The sequence below is a fragment of the Pelobates fuscus genome, chromosome 8 (assembly GCF_036172605.1).
Source record: "Pelobates fuscus isolate aPelFus1 chromosome 8, aPelFus1.pri, whole genome shotgun sequence".
Classification (NCBI taxonomy): Eukaryota; Metazoa; Chordata; class Amphibia; order Anura; family Pelobatidae; genus Pelobates; species Pelobates fuscus.
Genome location: NC_086324.1, coordinates 63,732,493 through 63,747,861, shown reverse-complemented (window position 1 = coordinate 63,747,861; position 15,369 = coordinate 63,732,493). Strand labels below are relative to the sequence as shown.

Below are 15,369 nucleotides of genomic sequence, written 5' to 3'. Positions count from 1 at the left end.
TTCTGTTGATGCAGTAAAGGGCCTCCCAGCAGCCTATCACTGCTCCTTGCAACATACTGCTTTTATTGGGAGAGAGGCAAAAAGGGACAAATATTGCAGGTGGCCTCCAGACTCAGGGATGCACAGCAAATACTGAATTCTACTGAATGCAGCTTTGTGGGCTGCAAGTTCGGTATAAACCGATCCTAGACTTGGATTTGATCTAACATCTTTGGCAGCAGTTAGAGGAAGGTAGTTTCCTTTGCCACTGTGTTGATGCCTCTCAACTAAACTATCTTCCCTACAGAAATCGTGTGTAGAGACTAATGTTGAAGAATGTTAGTGGATTTGTAAAGAGCCATATCCTCAACCCTTATCAACCACTTTTTAGAATGAACCTCAATACTGATTAGCTCTACTTGTTTGCGTTGCAATGTTCCCAGATCTAGCAGATCGTCTTTCCTAAAAACTGGAGGCAACTGTCCCACTAAATCCAAGTTTAGGTTCAAGATTTTGCAATTAGATGTTTTGAATAGATGGCCAAATAATTTTGTCCAACTATCATTTATTAAGTAACATAATAAACAAGTTAACTTTTTAAACATAAGGTTAGAAGACCACAGTAAGCTATGAAATTGTTTAAATTATCTTGCTATGACATTCAAATTCCCTTTTAAAACTGTGAGAGACAACGAAAAGGGCAAAGGTTCAAAGCTTTGGACTTTCCCTTGAACTCCAGGCCACTTGGCAGACTTGCTCTCTCGTTATATTAGATTGTAAATGTATTCCCTGTTTACTTGCAGTCTGGAATTTAACAACATTATTATTATTATTATTGTTATTCTACCTAGTAATACATCTTACATTGGCTATGTACATAGAGTGCAATAAATTATAATATAGATTCACTCATTGTATTTTGCACTCTCTTGGAAAAAAATTCATCCATATTTCCAAATGTATTTGACGTTGCTTTTCATTGAGTCTTTAAAAGGATGCACTACTGCCAAATAATTTATTTTTTTTAAAAATCAAATAAATATATATATTACTATTTAGTAAATATACACTCAGTGAAAAACATGCATTTAATTATGCAATATTCTCATTGGGGGTACATCTAAAAACATCTTGCAAAACCTGCAGATCTTTTGTCTAAATGAGAAGCCTTTGCAAGGCCGGTTCTCTGAGCATTTTCCTGCCTCTTGATTTTAGATCCACTGAGCTAAACTGTCAGGAGGTAAAAGGACTGATTGACAGCCATGGAGGGAACATGGCTAATTTATTAAAGTGCCAATTTCTATTGAAAGCTGCACTTTTTGTAAAATGAAAAAAAGAGGACATACTTTAAGGCAACACTGTCGCGCCTTACCTTTCTCCAAGCATTTCCTCTATCCTGCTCTGTCTGTACACAAACTTCACTGCGTGGAGGGAGTGTGGGCAGAAGAAGACGTTCCGGCTGAGGAAAAAGATCCGAACCAGGAACAAAGAATTTACAAAAAGGGGAAATGGGGGACTAGAGGCATAATAGGCTGATGATGGGTACAATGAAGAGTAGGGTAGTAAGGAGAGTGCGTATAAAAAACGGATGTGGCCATGACAGTGCCACTTTAAGTGGTTGAGTGTATGCTAAAAAAAAGCATCCTGTGATATTACAGAAGCACTGTATTTAAGATATTGTCCCAATCGGTCCATACCTCTTTGTATACTCAAAGTTTACACTGGAAACAAATGATCTTTGAAAGATTATTACTGGCAACACAATTCTGAGTGCTGTATTTCAAATTTAGATCATCTAGGATGCGAGGAAGATTGCTATCATTCTTAATAAATTCATTCTACATCCTGTGTAGATTATACTGTTTACCCAGTCCGCTAAATCTTGCATTTTTGGTTTTCTTTGCATTATCAGGCAGCTCCTTAAGTCACATTTCATTGAAAATAAATAAATACATAAAAACAAATAATGCCAGCTTTTTGAAAAGTTACTACCAAGAAAAATAAATTCATTTTAACCGTTGTACTAAAGAGGAGAATTTTTACATTTGAGATAGTAACATACAGCGGTTCAATTCTAGCTCGGGTCACTGGACACGAAGAGAATTACATTCTAGCCCCATGGCTGTTTTTAGAGGTGTAGGAAATGATTCATAGTCTCAATGTATTCATGATCTGTATCACAGTCTCTATGATAGGACGCACAAAGCTTTTTGATATCCTGTTGCTCCTCTTATGTTGTGATATTTCTTCTCCCCTCTGAATTACTAATGAGGCTTCTGGTACTTTCTTGCCATTTCTATGGGGATGTGTTGGGAACCCTCACTAAAACTACCGTATTCAAACTTCATATAAGTTCTTTATTGGGAAGTGGGGTCATTTTGACTTTTGCTTTTTTTGGGGGGGTGGGTGGGGAATGGGGTAATAGGAATTAGTAATAGCCACTTGGCACTTATCTGGTTACCTGGAAGTCCTATGGACCTTGTTATGTCTATTCAATGCATTTGTAGTTATTCAGTCCTCTAGTACCAGTAAACTGCAGAACCTTACTGAGTACAGTGCTAGTTACGTGCAACTCCAAATGTATTTTAATAACCATGTTAGGCCAGATAAGACAAACTAAACACAGAGTTGGCCTAGGGAATGTTTCACATTCTCCTAAAATATTACATTTACACTTTAATGAACAAATCTGTCAGTGTTTGCTTTCTTATGTTTACCTGTTTCTAGGACTCATTTTTAATCCTGCCAAATTCAGTAAATTTGTCTTAATCATGAATGCAAATGGCTTGCCTAAACTGTCTTGATATAATATGGTGTATATTTTGACCTTTGTAAAGGGATTAATATGCTCTTATACATTCTGACAAGCAAGTTAAAAATCCAAGTCAATGGAAGAAAATATTCTCCTAAAGTTTGCAGCCTCAGTGTCACTGTTTAGTGAATAAATCACTTATTTTATTTTTATGTATTTTTTTTTTTTTGCATTGTTAAACCCTACTGACTGTGTTCAATTATATAATTTATGTGATAAGATCCAACTTCATGGACCACATACATTTCTCCAGCATCTTTAGGAACCTTTTAAGTAGCAGTCTCAGCACCATAACCACTGCAGTTACTTGCTGAAATTTTAACTTAAAGAATAGTGTGCTGCCAATTCCTGGTTATGTTGCTATGCAGCTAACTTAGATATCACAGTCTATAAATAATTGCCATTATCCATTCATTATTTTATTTCTGAGACATGTCGTATATCTACTTTTTTTGTGATTCGTTGGTGCTAATTCTCAATATGTAATCCCTTCAGGCCAGGGGGGTAAGGTAAATCCTATAATATAATTACAGCCCTGGAACATCACCTGTCACAAAAGTCTGTCTGTCTCCTGAAATACATCAAACCTTTAGCTTTCTAGGACTATTGGAATTTTAAGTGTTTTAATTTTTAATCCCACCTACAACACAATTGAAATAAAATACCAGAAGCTGTGAGTTAGGTTTATCACCTGTGCCTGCTGTAGTGGTTATGGTGCTGGGTTGCCGTGGAGCCATCCCATGATAAGATGGCACGGCAAGGTGCCATGGCCCTCCTGGTAGCAGGCTGGCATTATGGTGCTTGGAATGTCCCTTTAACACTTTAAGGTATGAAGAATCTTTATTGCAACATGTGACTTAGAATAACTAAATAATTCTAATAGCATAACTTTATTGGTCAATAAGGGACATTCTAAACTTATTTGGTCTTTTAAGGGACACTTATTGTATGATACATTGTGTCTCTGTACACAGTAGCTTAGCAGTTGGACAAGGATTTATGTGATAAGATCCAACTTCATGGACTGCATACATTTCTCCTGCAAGTGCAGCATCTTTAGGAACCTTTTAAGTAGCAGTCTCAGCACCATAACCACTGCAGTTACTTGCTGAATTTTTAATGCTATCTGGCAGGAGCCATCCCCGCTTCTGAGTAAAACTATTCCTTTTCTGCTTTATAAATGTTGGCCATATTTAATGGCAGTGATAGGCTGAGCATGCCCGCTTACAGGCCCAGCCTATCAATGCCATCCAAATATGGACCATATTACTAACCAAGAATCTTCACCTACACAGTAATACCTTAACATTCTAGTAGTAGTCTCATGGGGATTTTGACTAACTAGCGAAGTGTATTGGGTTAGGAGCTAGCTTGCAGAATTAGACCAAAATAGCGTACTGCGCATCATGGGAAACATAGTTATCACACATCTCCAGTGTCAAGTTGATTATACGGATAGCCATCAGTCCTCCACGGTTTGCTGTACAATGCAGATGTCACGTCACCTGTTTTATGTTAGATCGTGCTTTCTTCAAAGATTTCATACTTCACTAACTGGCCGGGTATTTTTTTTTTTTTTTACTTGCACAGGTACTTAGATTAGGTTTAGTGTACCTGTCATCTGAGTTTTTGTTCGTTTTTTTTTAAATTTGAAATTCATATGAGACATGGGCAAAGGATGAAAATAATTGACTTTATTTATTAACGATTCAGTGAGCCAGTTAGCAGCACTGGAATTATCCCATACAATGGCTTCTGTTGACCATTTCCCAAGAAAATACCTATGATGTCAGCCATCAATGAATCGTGACTGCCTTAAATAGAAGGGCTTAAGAAATGGAAAGCCAGGCTGAGCCTTATAGAGCCTTGCGGTAAAAAAAAAACCCAACTTATAGCCCTTAATTTTCTTTTAAGTATAACTATAAAAAAGCATTTTTTTAAAGTAAATTTAAAAAAAATAATAAAAAAAAATACACATTGTAGGTAATGTTTAATATTACATTTAAAATGACAGGCCCCCTGCACTTATTGGCCAATACCTGATTTGTTGTCCAAATGAACTTTGTAGACACTCTATTTTTCTTACCTGTGATCTATTAAAGCTATGTAATGTGCGTGGCTGAGCAATTGTTTTTCTATTATCTAGGATTGTTTTAAAGGGACCAGCATATCTACTGGCTCATTGGTGGACAAATCTATTTTTAGTACAAATATAGAAAAAAGTGCAATATATAGTGGCGCTCAAAACATGCAGCTAGTAATCACTTGTGGAGCCAATCACGACAATTCCACAAGATATAAAAACACCAAAACACAAGATACAGTGATCAGCGCAAAGTAATAAAATGTGTGTGTATAAAAACTATTACACCCACACTGGTAATATATCCTAGTTAAATGGTGGAGAAAAATAAATAAATAGATCTACCCTAGAGGGATTCTTGCAATGATGTTCTTATACGTATGCGGCCACCTCCTGCCGGTGACTCCATCGTAGCGCCCCCCGGGCCGGTGTACCCTAAGGCGGCAGTACAAATATAGAAAAAAGTGCAATATATAGTGGCGCTCAAAACATGCAGCTAGTAATCACTTGTGGAGCCAATCACGACAATTCCACAAGATATAAAAACACCAAAACACAAGATACAGTGATCAGCGCAAAGTAATAAAATGTGTGTGTATAAAAACTATTACACCCACACTGGTAATATATCCTAGTTAAATGGTGGAGAAAAATAAATAAATAGATCTACCCTAGAGGGATTCTTGCAATGATGTTCTTATACGTATGCGGCCACCTCCTGCCGGTGACTCCATCGTAGCGCCCCCCGGGCTTGTGTCGCCTTATGGACGCGCCGGCACCGCTCTCACCCAATTAGATCTATGTATTGGTAAGAGTTCTGCACAGCCCTTCTAATTTCAAAACATTCTCTACCCTATGTATGGGAAATTAAGCTCTTTCCCTTGCACAAACAATGTATATCATAAGCCATGTAGACGCAGGAAGAGACAGTTGCTGAGAACATTGCTTAAAAGGCAGAAGATAAAGATAATGAAAGCTTTCATAATGTATTGATTGTCACATTCATTATCAGCGCCTGATGCCAAGAAATTGGGAAACTAAAAATTACCAGCTTGAGAACTAAACGGGGTCCCACCAAAGAAACAACTATTAGAGTTTGTTCCTTCTCCGTATTCTCTTGTGCTCTGTTCTAGTTTGTTTGCTCTTTAATGTAACAGGGGTATCCGTATCAGAGGCTCAAACGATTGTCTGGGGTTGCTGTATCTGACATGCAGAGAGAGACAGCCTGCATTTTGGATCTTGACCACCCTTTTGGGTGTGATCAGTATTTGGTTATCTCAGTAATGGCACAAGATGGGCTTAACCAGCCCATCAACCAGCTTGACAACCTAGCAGGACCCACCGAAAGGGCCAGCTATTTGAGTTGTTGTCCACTCTCAGTATTTCCTTGTCCCCTGTTTTGTTTCCTGTAATGTTTTGCTTCTGGGGATACTAGACAAAAATTGCCAAACATCACATGGCTTTGTGACATACTTGAGGCTGGGTAAGGGCCTCTTTTGCTGTTCAAATGCCTTTCTGTGAATTGCAAATAGCACTTCAGCAGTGCCCGGTGCATGGGCAGCACATGGACTGCTTTGTAGAGTTCCCTGTTTACCAGCCATACGTGTGCCAAGATTGCATGCCCTCATCCGCCATGTCATGATGCCCCCTTTTTATATTCTAATGTCTCCTGTTGGAGCTTAAGTCATTTGTTGTGTATGATGTCTGTAACAGAGCATTACAATACTCATAATACATATTTTGTTGATGGTTTTTAAATTACGCTTTATATACATGTTTAACAATAGGTCATTAACTCAGCTAAAATGTCTAAAAATATCTGCACCCCAGACCTTCACCCTAAAACAGACGTGCCCCCCTTTTTTGGCCATTCAAGACGTTGAGCAATCTGTAATTATTATGTACTATATATGGGTCTATGGCTACACCTCTTCCCTTTCTCCTAAAAAAAATAATAAATAATAATGAAAATGCTTACTCCTAAATATTGGTTTACAAACTTAGGCACTCAAGGGTTAAGTCTTGTTTGTTCTTTTTCTTCTTTCCTTCTTACTTAACAGTGATTCTCAAACTAGCCCTTGGGTGCCTCTAATGAACCAGGATTTAGGGATATTTCCAAGCATAATTATTTAATCCCCGAAATCCTTAACTGCTTGTGGTTAGAGATGCACAGTTTTTGAACTATTACAATATAGTTTTAACGTTTACAACTATCTGAAATTGTGCAAGCTGCTTTTCTGAAGAACTTTCTCAGTTCTTGACCAGTGCCAAGTAATCATTGCAGTTAAGGAGTTTCCTTCTGCCTTCTAAACTGTTTGAATATTTTATATAGAAATCTATACATGTACCTTCTCTCTGGCAACTGAAAAAAAAAATCAGTTTGGTTTCTGAATATGCGTGCTGCTGCTGCACTGTGCAAGCATTTTTAACCTCTGACCTGCCTACCAATAAGAAGAGACCAATAAGTGTTTAGCCAAAATGATCTGGGATCAAGAACATACTGCCCAACATTTCAAATAGACAAACAGGGACACTTTCACTTTAGGGGTGTGAGTGGAGTTGTGGCCCGGGGCAAGGTTGGTATTTATTTATTTATTATTGCCATTTATATAGCGCCAACAGATTCCGTAGCGCTTTACAATATTATGAGAGGGGGATTTAACTGAAATAGGACAATTACAAAGAACTTACGGGAACAATAGGTAGAAGAGGACCCTGCTCAATCGAGCTTACATTCTATAGGAGGTGGGGTGTAAAACACATTAGGACAGGAATTTGCAGTCCGGTATGAGAGATTTTAGGTGACTTACTCATTATAATTTATCTTATTTATGCATACTGATTTATAAACACATTTATTGTAGTTTAAAAACACAGTACTTTGAGTATTATTGTTGTGAAGCTCTTTTATACATGCAAACACAACAATAGGCATTAGGGTAGAAAAGAGAAAAAGAGGGATTTGGGCCCAAAATAGGGACTGTTCCTCTTATATAGGGGTACTTGGCAGGTATGAAGACATGTTAGTACATTGATTATAAGAACTTGTAAACTGCTAACCTATATGTCTTGCAAGATCTTGTAAGATTGCAAAAATGTTATCTATTTACTGATGATATGGTACTTTAGCCGATAAAATGTATCAACGCTGTTTATCAAGTTGCTAACTTTACCAAAAGCTTTCAGCAATCACATATATTCCTGAAATCCCTCTTGCCTGAAAATGTGACACCCACAGCTGTTGTGTGGAGTGATTTCAAAATGCAGGTGATTTCTGTGTAGAACAGAGGAGATCCCTCTTGCACCATGTATCCTCTATGGAATTCTGCTGTTCGCCGTTCCATCCCAAGGGGAGAGGATACTGGCACACAACAAGCGTTGACGGCAGGATCTATAAGTGGAAGGATGGAGATGTGCTCATCAGGAGCTTGGGGCTGTGTGAGGTCAGATGCTTTTTTTCACTCCTGGTCTTGAAGGGACCCTACAGCTTTACTTGTGGGCTTCCACAGAGGTGCCACAAATGGGGAGACGGGCAAACTGCTCATAGTGAACACCTGGCAGCTGTTTTCTCCTGTTGGATCAGAGCCAGTGAACAGCAAGATGAAACCGTTGGGAGAGCAGTTAAAAGGTAGAAACTGCAAGCTCACCCAGTTAACCTATATTCTCTCCCATTCCACCTGCAAATCTTAGACCTTTTATTGATACTTTCTCTTTTGTTCCTTCGATACAGAGCACTTCTTTATATCGCTGTTTAACCCATTTATCACTTTCTCTTTAAACTGTCGGGATGTTTGCTTTGAATATATGCACAAGCTTATTCACTAAAGTATGAAGTGTCAGGGATTCAGTGTGAATTCAGAATGAATATCAAACTTAGGCGAAGAGAAACAAACCGAAGACTAAAGCTGACTTTAAGATTTTTTTTCCTTTTGTCCTGAAACTTGAAAATCACTTTGAATTTGCTATTAATTCCCATCAATTCACAGTTAGTAAATACCCTGATAATGTTCATCTTGTAAAAATGTTATCAATAGTTGCAAGATGTTCTGTGCGTATTACAAGTACACTCCTGACAAAGCATGTCAGCTTACTGAAGTGTTTTTTTTTTCTTTAGATAAGTTGCAGTTTAAGTCGAAATTTGCACTTTTCTAATTGGGGCAGAAACACAACCCTGGCTTTCACTTAGACACTCAGGATGGTGTTCTTCCTCTTCTGTTAGCTCTACAGAACTGTATTGTCCGTTGGCCATTTAGGCCTAAAATCTTTCTGACTTTTCACACTTTAGTTAATATCACTAATAGTGTATTTTTGCTGTATTTATAATTCACTAGCCTCAGTACACAGAATCCCATTTAGGCAAATCTGTCTCACTGTCTATCATATTTTGCCTTCTTAAAAACCTTCTATTGAGATAAATGCTCCTTTCTCCCAAAAGCTATATGGTAATTACCTAGTACGAAAGGCAGTCAGGGAGGTGTATTACTATTCTTAAATATCATGCCCACAGACCTTTTTCTGCCGTCATTGTTCCTAGGCTCAAGGAAGGTTCGAAGAAGCACGTTAATTCTGAGGGACTGTGCCATTCAGTTCTGGAGATGCTGGTACTCTCATACAAAACGACTTTATCGTTCAGTTCTGCAATTGCTGGTTCTATCATACAGCCAGACTTTGCCTTTGAGTTCCAAAGTATCTGGCTTTCTTACAGAGAATGACTTTGCTTTTCAGTTCTGGAGTAGCTGGCACCCTCATACACAGGGACCTTGCTTTTCAGTTGTAAAAATCCGGGTGCTCTTCCACAGAGAGAGAGACTTTGCCGTTCACTTCTGGAATAGCTGTCACTCTCTTCCAGAGGGATTTTGCTTTGCAGTTCCCTTGGATTTTCTGTACTTACTTATTTTAAAGCATAAAGCTGAGAGAGTGTTTATGTATAGTGTGTGTGCATTATATCAATGTAATGACTGTAGACTGATGTAGTTTTATTCATTGATATTTCAGCAAACTCCGTGAAGCTCGAGATGCAGAGTGAAGAGGAAGGAGATAGAAAGCCCCTTCGCCGAGACACTCCAATGAGACTACAGGAAGAGGAGAGCGTGGATGAGTCAATGGCTGAAACCAATGGGATCTCTGACTCATGCATCAAACAGGATCTGTCCTTTGACGGTGGCATCCGACTTCCGAATGGTAAACTGGAATGTGACGTCTGTGGCATGGTTTGCATTGGCCCCAATGTGCTAATGGTCCACAAGAGGAGTCACACGGGTAAGCAGTCAGAAGCCAAATTGCCTGTAGCATCTGATGTTAATATTACCTGATACTATTGCTTGTTGGCACACCCTGTTCATAACCTTTAAAGGCAGGTTGCACCCTTTGGTATACTTAGCAAAAATTGTTAAAACATTTTAAAAAAAAGTTGTTTGGGGAGAGGGGACCAGGTTCAGTTTTAAAGAAAAGGTTAGCTTTATCAAATACAGAAACATTTATTAAGACAGATAGTTACTGCGCAGACGATGATATAAAAACTGATTGTTTTATATACAATTTAGTTTATTTCATGTCACCCAGTAATTTTTAAGAGTTCGCCATGATTAACTACAAGGGTGTACACTGTCTTTGAAACAGTCTGTGCACAGTACACCATGAAAAAAAAAAGGCTAAAATGTATATCAATTCTAAGCAACTATTCATATATCAAAAATCGTTGCTGGGTCTTCTAATTACTAGAGGTGAATTTCTACACACCCATCATCAAACACCAGAAATTAGCTTTATTTCCTTTAAGAGCATCTAAAAAATGCTGAATGGTGTGCTAATCGTGGCACCATTGTTGTTCAAATCCAGACACAACTGCCACGCTTTATGAGGACTCTAGTAACTGGGGACACAAATGCCACGAGAGTAAATGAAACCATACTTTTCTTACAGAGCAACCATTGATAGGATTTAAACAAGTCCTTCCTATTTCCAATGAATCGTATCATTGGTTGTTAGTTTTCTGTGACGTAACATCAGTTATGCTGTATTCGTGTCTAGGGACATATTGCTGATAGATCTTTCCCTACAGCACAGACTATTTGGTGTCAGATGTTTGATTCCGAATACAGATTGTTGCTTGGTTGTGTTGTGCATGCAAAGTAAATAATTATATGCTTTTGGAAAAAGGGTGCTGCATGTGACATTATATAGTAGGTGTTACTGTATCTGTGTACATCACCATGATGAGTTTTTACTATGCTCAAACTTTGAAATTAAAGCTGGCAACAACAGAAAGGAAATCTGCAAGAGGTTGAGATGGACCAAATTCTTCCCTTCAACCTTTGTCACAATGCTTCTAAGTGCCTATCCTTAGTGCTGTGTAACCGCAGTTCACATATTTACATCACTGGTAACACTTTAATACTTTCTTTAATTCATAGAGCCCCATATTAATGAATCATAGTGTTACATTGCCGAATGGTCGATATGTTAAGTTAAAAACCATAGGCTTCCGCGTGGATTGCTAATGAATTTGGTTTATACGGCAATTGGGAATAATAATGCAGTGAGGTATGAAGATTATGCAGTTTTGTTCCTACAGGGTTGTTCACTAAATTGTGAATTGTCAGGAATTCAAATGTTAGGCTAAAATAGTCAACAATTACCTAAAATGTTACCTAAACATGTGGGAAATATAGCTGTCATGAAATAATACGGCACTCTGTCCAACCATTAAATGTAAGCCCAAGCCCAACTTAATGGATTTAGTCCTGTCTCTTCCTCAATCATGACGAGGATGTGATTCAACATACTTTCACTCCAGCCCAAAGATAAGACTCTAAACTGCCACCCAAAGCAATTTCACTGAAATAATCAAGATAATGTTTATCCTTTCAAATCAGAAAAGCATTGTGAGCATACTGCACATGCGCGGCAACAATCCAGTGCTTCTCAGAGATGGCACTGTATTCATTTGCAAGGCTACAGAGAGCAGCATAAATGCCCCAATAATACTTCACTAAGACGAAATGACGTGTGTGTTTAGACCAGCTAAATGTGACGGAGCTTTAATGGTAAACACGTGTTACTTTTTTTTATTTAAAGGGATACTATAAGAGCCAAGAATACAAAACTGTATTCCTGGCACTATAACTACCTCTGCCTCCTCCCTCCTCCTTTTTTTTAACTTAATTTACCCCAGCGCGGATGTCCCTCGCCATTGGGTCGTGGTTCCGCATCCTCCGACATCCCGTAACGAGCAGGTGCTAATGCGCATGCGCTGCAAATGCCGCAAACGCATTAGACTTCCCCATAGGAAAGCATTAAATCAATTATTTCTTATGGGGAAAAATTTGACGCTGGATGTCCACATGCAGAGCGTGAGGACGTCCAGCATCAGTTACCAGACCAAAGGTCCGTTTGGATCTAAGAAGCGACTGTCATCTGGTGACAGTCACTGGAGGCAGACATAATGCTGCAATGTAAACATTGCATTTTCTCTGGAACTGCAATGTTTACCGTTGCAGCACTAAGTGCAATAGGGACACTGCACCCAGACCACTTCAATGAGCTGAAGTGGTCTGGGTGCCTACAGTGTCCCTTTAATTAGTGTCAGATGTGAGGAATCCATGTATATCAATACCAAACCTCCTGCAAAATATATAAAAAATAAAATTTAACCAAATAGAACTGGTGTGTATATCCCTTTAAATATACTAACTATTAAATGAACTAGCCTTATCAGGTTTGACACACATGCAGAGCCAACACTTGGCATTTCACGATGTCTTGATAGAAGTGTTAATAAAATTGCTCTTACATCGACTGCTGCAGTCAGCACAAAGTTTAGCTTGTTTGACAATTTGAAGAAAGCTGCTTTTGTTATTTAATACACATATTTGTTGAAAGTTCCTATCAGGCAGGAAGAGAAGGCGAGATAAAATATAAAATGAGCATATTGCAAAACAATATTGTGGTGATGTGGCACTAGGTAAGAAGTCTCTTCAATATCTTGTATTCTATAGTGGAATATATATGATTCTGTGTATTCTGTCTATATATTTGCAATAGCTCAGGTAATATTATAATCGGATCCTTCAGGCACTCCTCTGTGGGGCAATCAATCAAAAAAAAACAACCCCATTCATGGTGGGACAAAGAAGAAGTAATAAAAAGTGTTTGCAGAACATCCCACAGCATACACAACCTTCTGTGTTTTACTTGAAAAAGGAGGCAGATTAAGACATATTTACAATTTCTTTAAGGTAGTATGGAATCTGGGAGATCGAAGAGGCTGTGTGATACCTTTTATTGGGCCAGTGTATATTTAGATTTTACAAGGATCCCTTACTGCACTGGGTTACCAAGACAAGCAAGGTAAATGCAGTAAATCCAACCAATCTTCTCCAATAAAAGGTAACCCACTCCTTTTTTGTGTTCCCTGGTTTAAGACTACTGTTTTGTTATACAACGTGACACCTGTTCGCTGAACTTAAAGGAATATTACATTTTAATTTTATTTATTTTTTAACCCAAGGTTGTTTTTTGGTTATTTTTTTAAAGCACTAATCAGTGAGCAGCATCCTTATGGAACATTCCAAATGACTCCCAAGCCCTGACTGCACCAAAGCTTGAACAAAAATCTTCTCATTTCTGATTGGCTGACTTTGGCTAACGTTATTACAGCCAAAGGGAAAAATTGTCATTGGTGCTATTTCACTGAAAAAAGTTAGTATGCTACATTAATACCAAGCCTTGCTTTCAGAGAATCGTGGCAATTTGTAGAAAAGAAGAAAAAAATTATAATTTTGAACTGTAAGATTCCTTTAAATTCAGATTTATTTCAACTGCAAGATGGACAGGTGTTGCTGCGCTCAATCAAAGTCAATGTAGCTTTCGATTCTTTTTTTTTTTTCTCAAAACTAAAATGCCCTCCATGAATGGGATGTTGAACATTTGGCAACAGCCTCTGACCTGTTAACCCTTTCAAGGCTATAATCAACCTTCTAACACTTAAAGGGTTAGCAGGAGATCTCTGCCTTTAAGAGGAAGAGAATCTGTAATGGCCTCTGTTTAGTGAGACTCTTCATAGACTGCTGAGCCCTGGCATTGCGATGATTAACCCCTTCACTTTTTAACCAGTTTACACTTTATTATTGTGGAAGCTGTCAGTGAAAGGTTTAATTATATTCTTAATCTTCTTGGGGTGTGAAGGTGATAATAGTGTATGTCATATGTTTGTATTCATTTAATTATCTTACTTTTTTTCCCCTGGACATGGCCTGAAGCACACAACCCATCTGGAAAGGAAAGAAACTACTTTGCAATCCCACCTGTTTTAAATGTCACCAGTCATTTATTATATGACTATGACATTTAAGAATGTATATAGTTTAGGAATCAAATTTATTATTTGAAAAGGCTGAGTAGTGAACAATAAATCACAATGATCTGGTAATGCAAGAGTGTTTTTAAAAAAACAACTAAAAAACAAGTCAATGACCCATTAGAATTTATCCATAGAAGATTGACTCAATATTTAAATTTTCATAACATGTAACTGGATTTAGCGCATCATGGGAATAGTTGTAGTTGGGGGAGCTAACCTGTGGCCATTCTGTTCTGGAATGCGTTAATCACTACTTTTATTTATGGATCTTAAGGGGTCCCAGCAGCAGGTGGAATTGCAAAGTCACATTGTATGCAATGGCTACATTTACCGTATGCATTAAAACCTCTCTCATGCTTGTCTAATGTGTAAGAGCTGTGATTTTTGTCTCTGTTTAGGTGAGCGTCCATTCCACTGTAATCAGTGTGGGGCATCTTTCACACAGAAGGGCAACCTTCTACGGCACATAAAACTGCACTCGGGAGAGAAACCTTTCAAATGTCCATTTTGCAGCTATGCATGTCGAAGAAGAGATGCACTTACGGGGCACCTTAGGACACACTCTGGTAAGTTACTTTTATGGATCCATGTCTGAGTAATTTATTTTGTTCAGTTCCCCCGCTGTAAAGTCATTTCCTGGACACATTTCATGCATTGAGTCTTTTGAGTTTTTACTTCTCTGGAATGTACATGATTCAAAATGTTGATAGTAACCTATATCTTTTGTTAACCTTTTTTATGTTTTATGTTTTTTTTTTATTTGTATTAAAGCAACACTTTAAGTACGTAGACGATGTACCTGGGATAGGCATAAGGCGTGGGATAGGCATAAGGCTATCCTAACTATAAGATAAGGCCAGGGACTAATGAAAGTATTTAGAAAACTGGGCAGACTAGATGGGCCGAATGGTTCTTATCTGCCGTCACATTCTATGTTTCTATGTTTCTACCTGCTGTCTGACAGACATAAGCATTGTCATTTGTAAAAAACAAAAAATAAAAAACTGCTATGTTTGCATTTTTCAGTCAGTCTCTATGAGAAACATCCAATTAGCTGCAATTGCTTTACTTGTCCGTTAGGAAGTATTTGATTGCATTAAGTTTATCTGCCAGGTTGATTTCTTCAGGCAGAAA

General features: G+C 38.1%; 1 protein-coding gene across 7 annotated transcripts in view; it reads left to right on the top strand.

Annotated features, from left to right (window-relative positions):
* The window catches only part of IKZF2 (IKAROS family zinc finger 2), a 61,399-nt gene that overhangs the window by 33,235 nt on the left and 12,795 nt on the right, over nucleotides 1–15,369 (top strand). For 5 of the 7 annotated variants that reach the window (XM_063429961.1, XM_063429957.1, XM_063429960.1 and 2 more), the window contains 2 exons: nucleotides 9,870–10,133; nucleotides 14,634–14,801. In XM_063429961.1, the coding sequence (XP_063286031.1) occupies nucleotides 9,870–10,133; nucleotides 14,634–14,801 (432 nt within the window). The remainder of the gene's footprint in view (nucleotides 1–9,869; nucleotides 10,134–14,633; nucleotides 14,802–15,369) is intronic. The other 2 variants (XM_063429963.1, XM_063429959.1) reach the window with 1 other exon arrangement.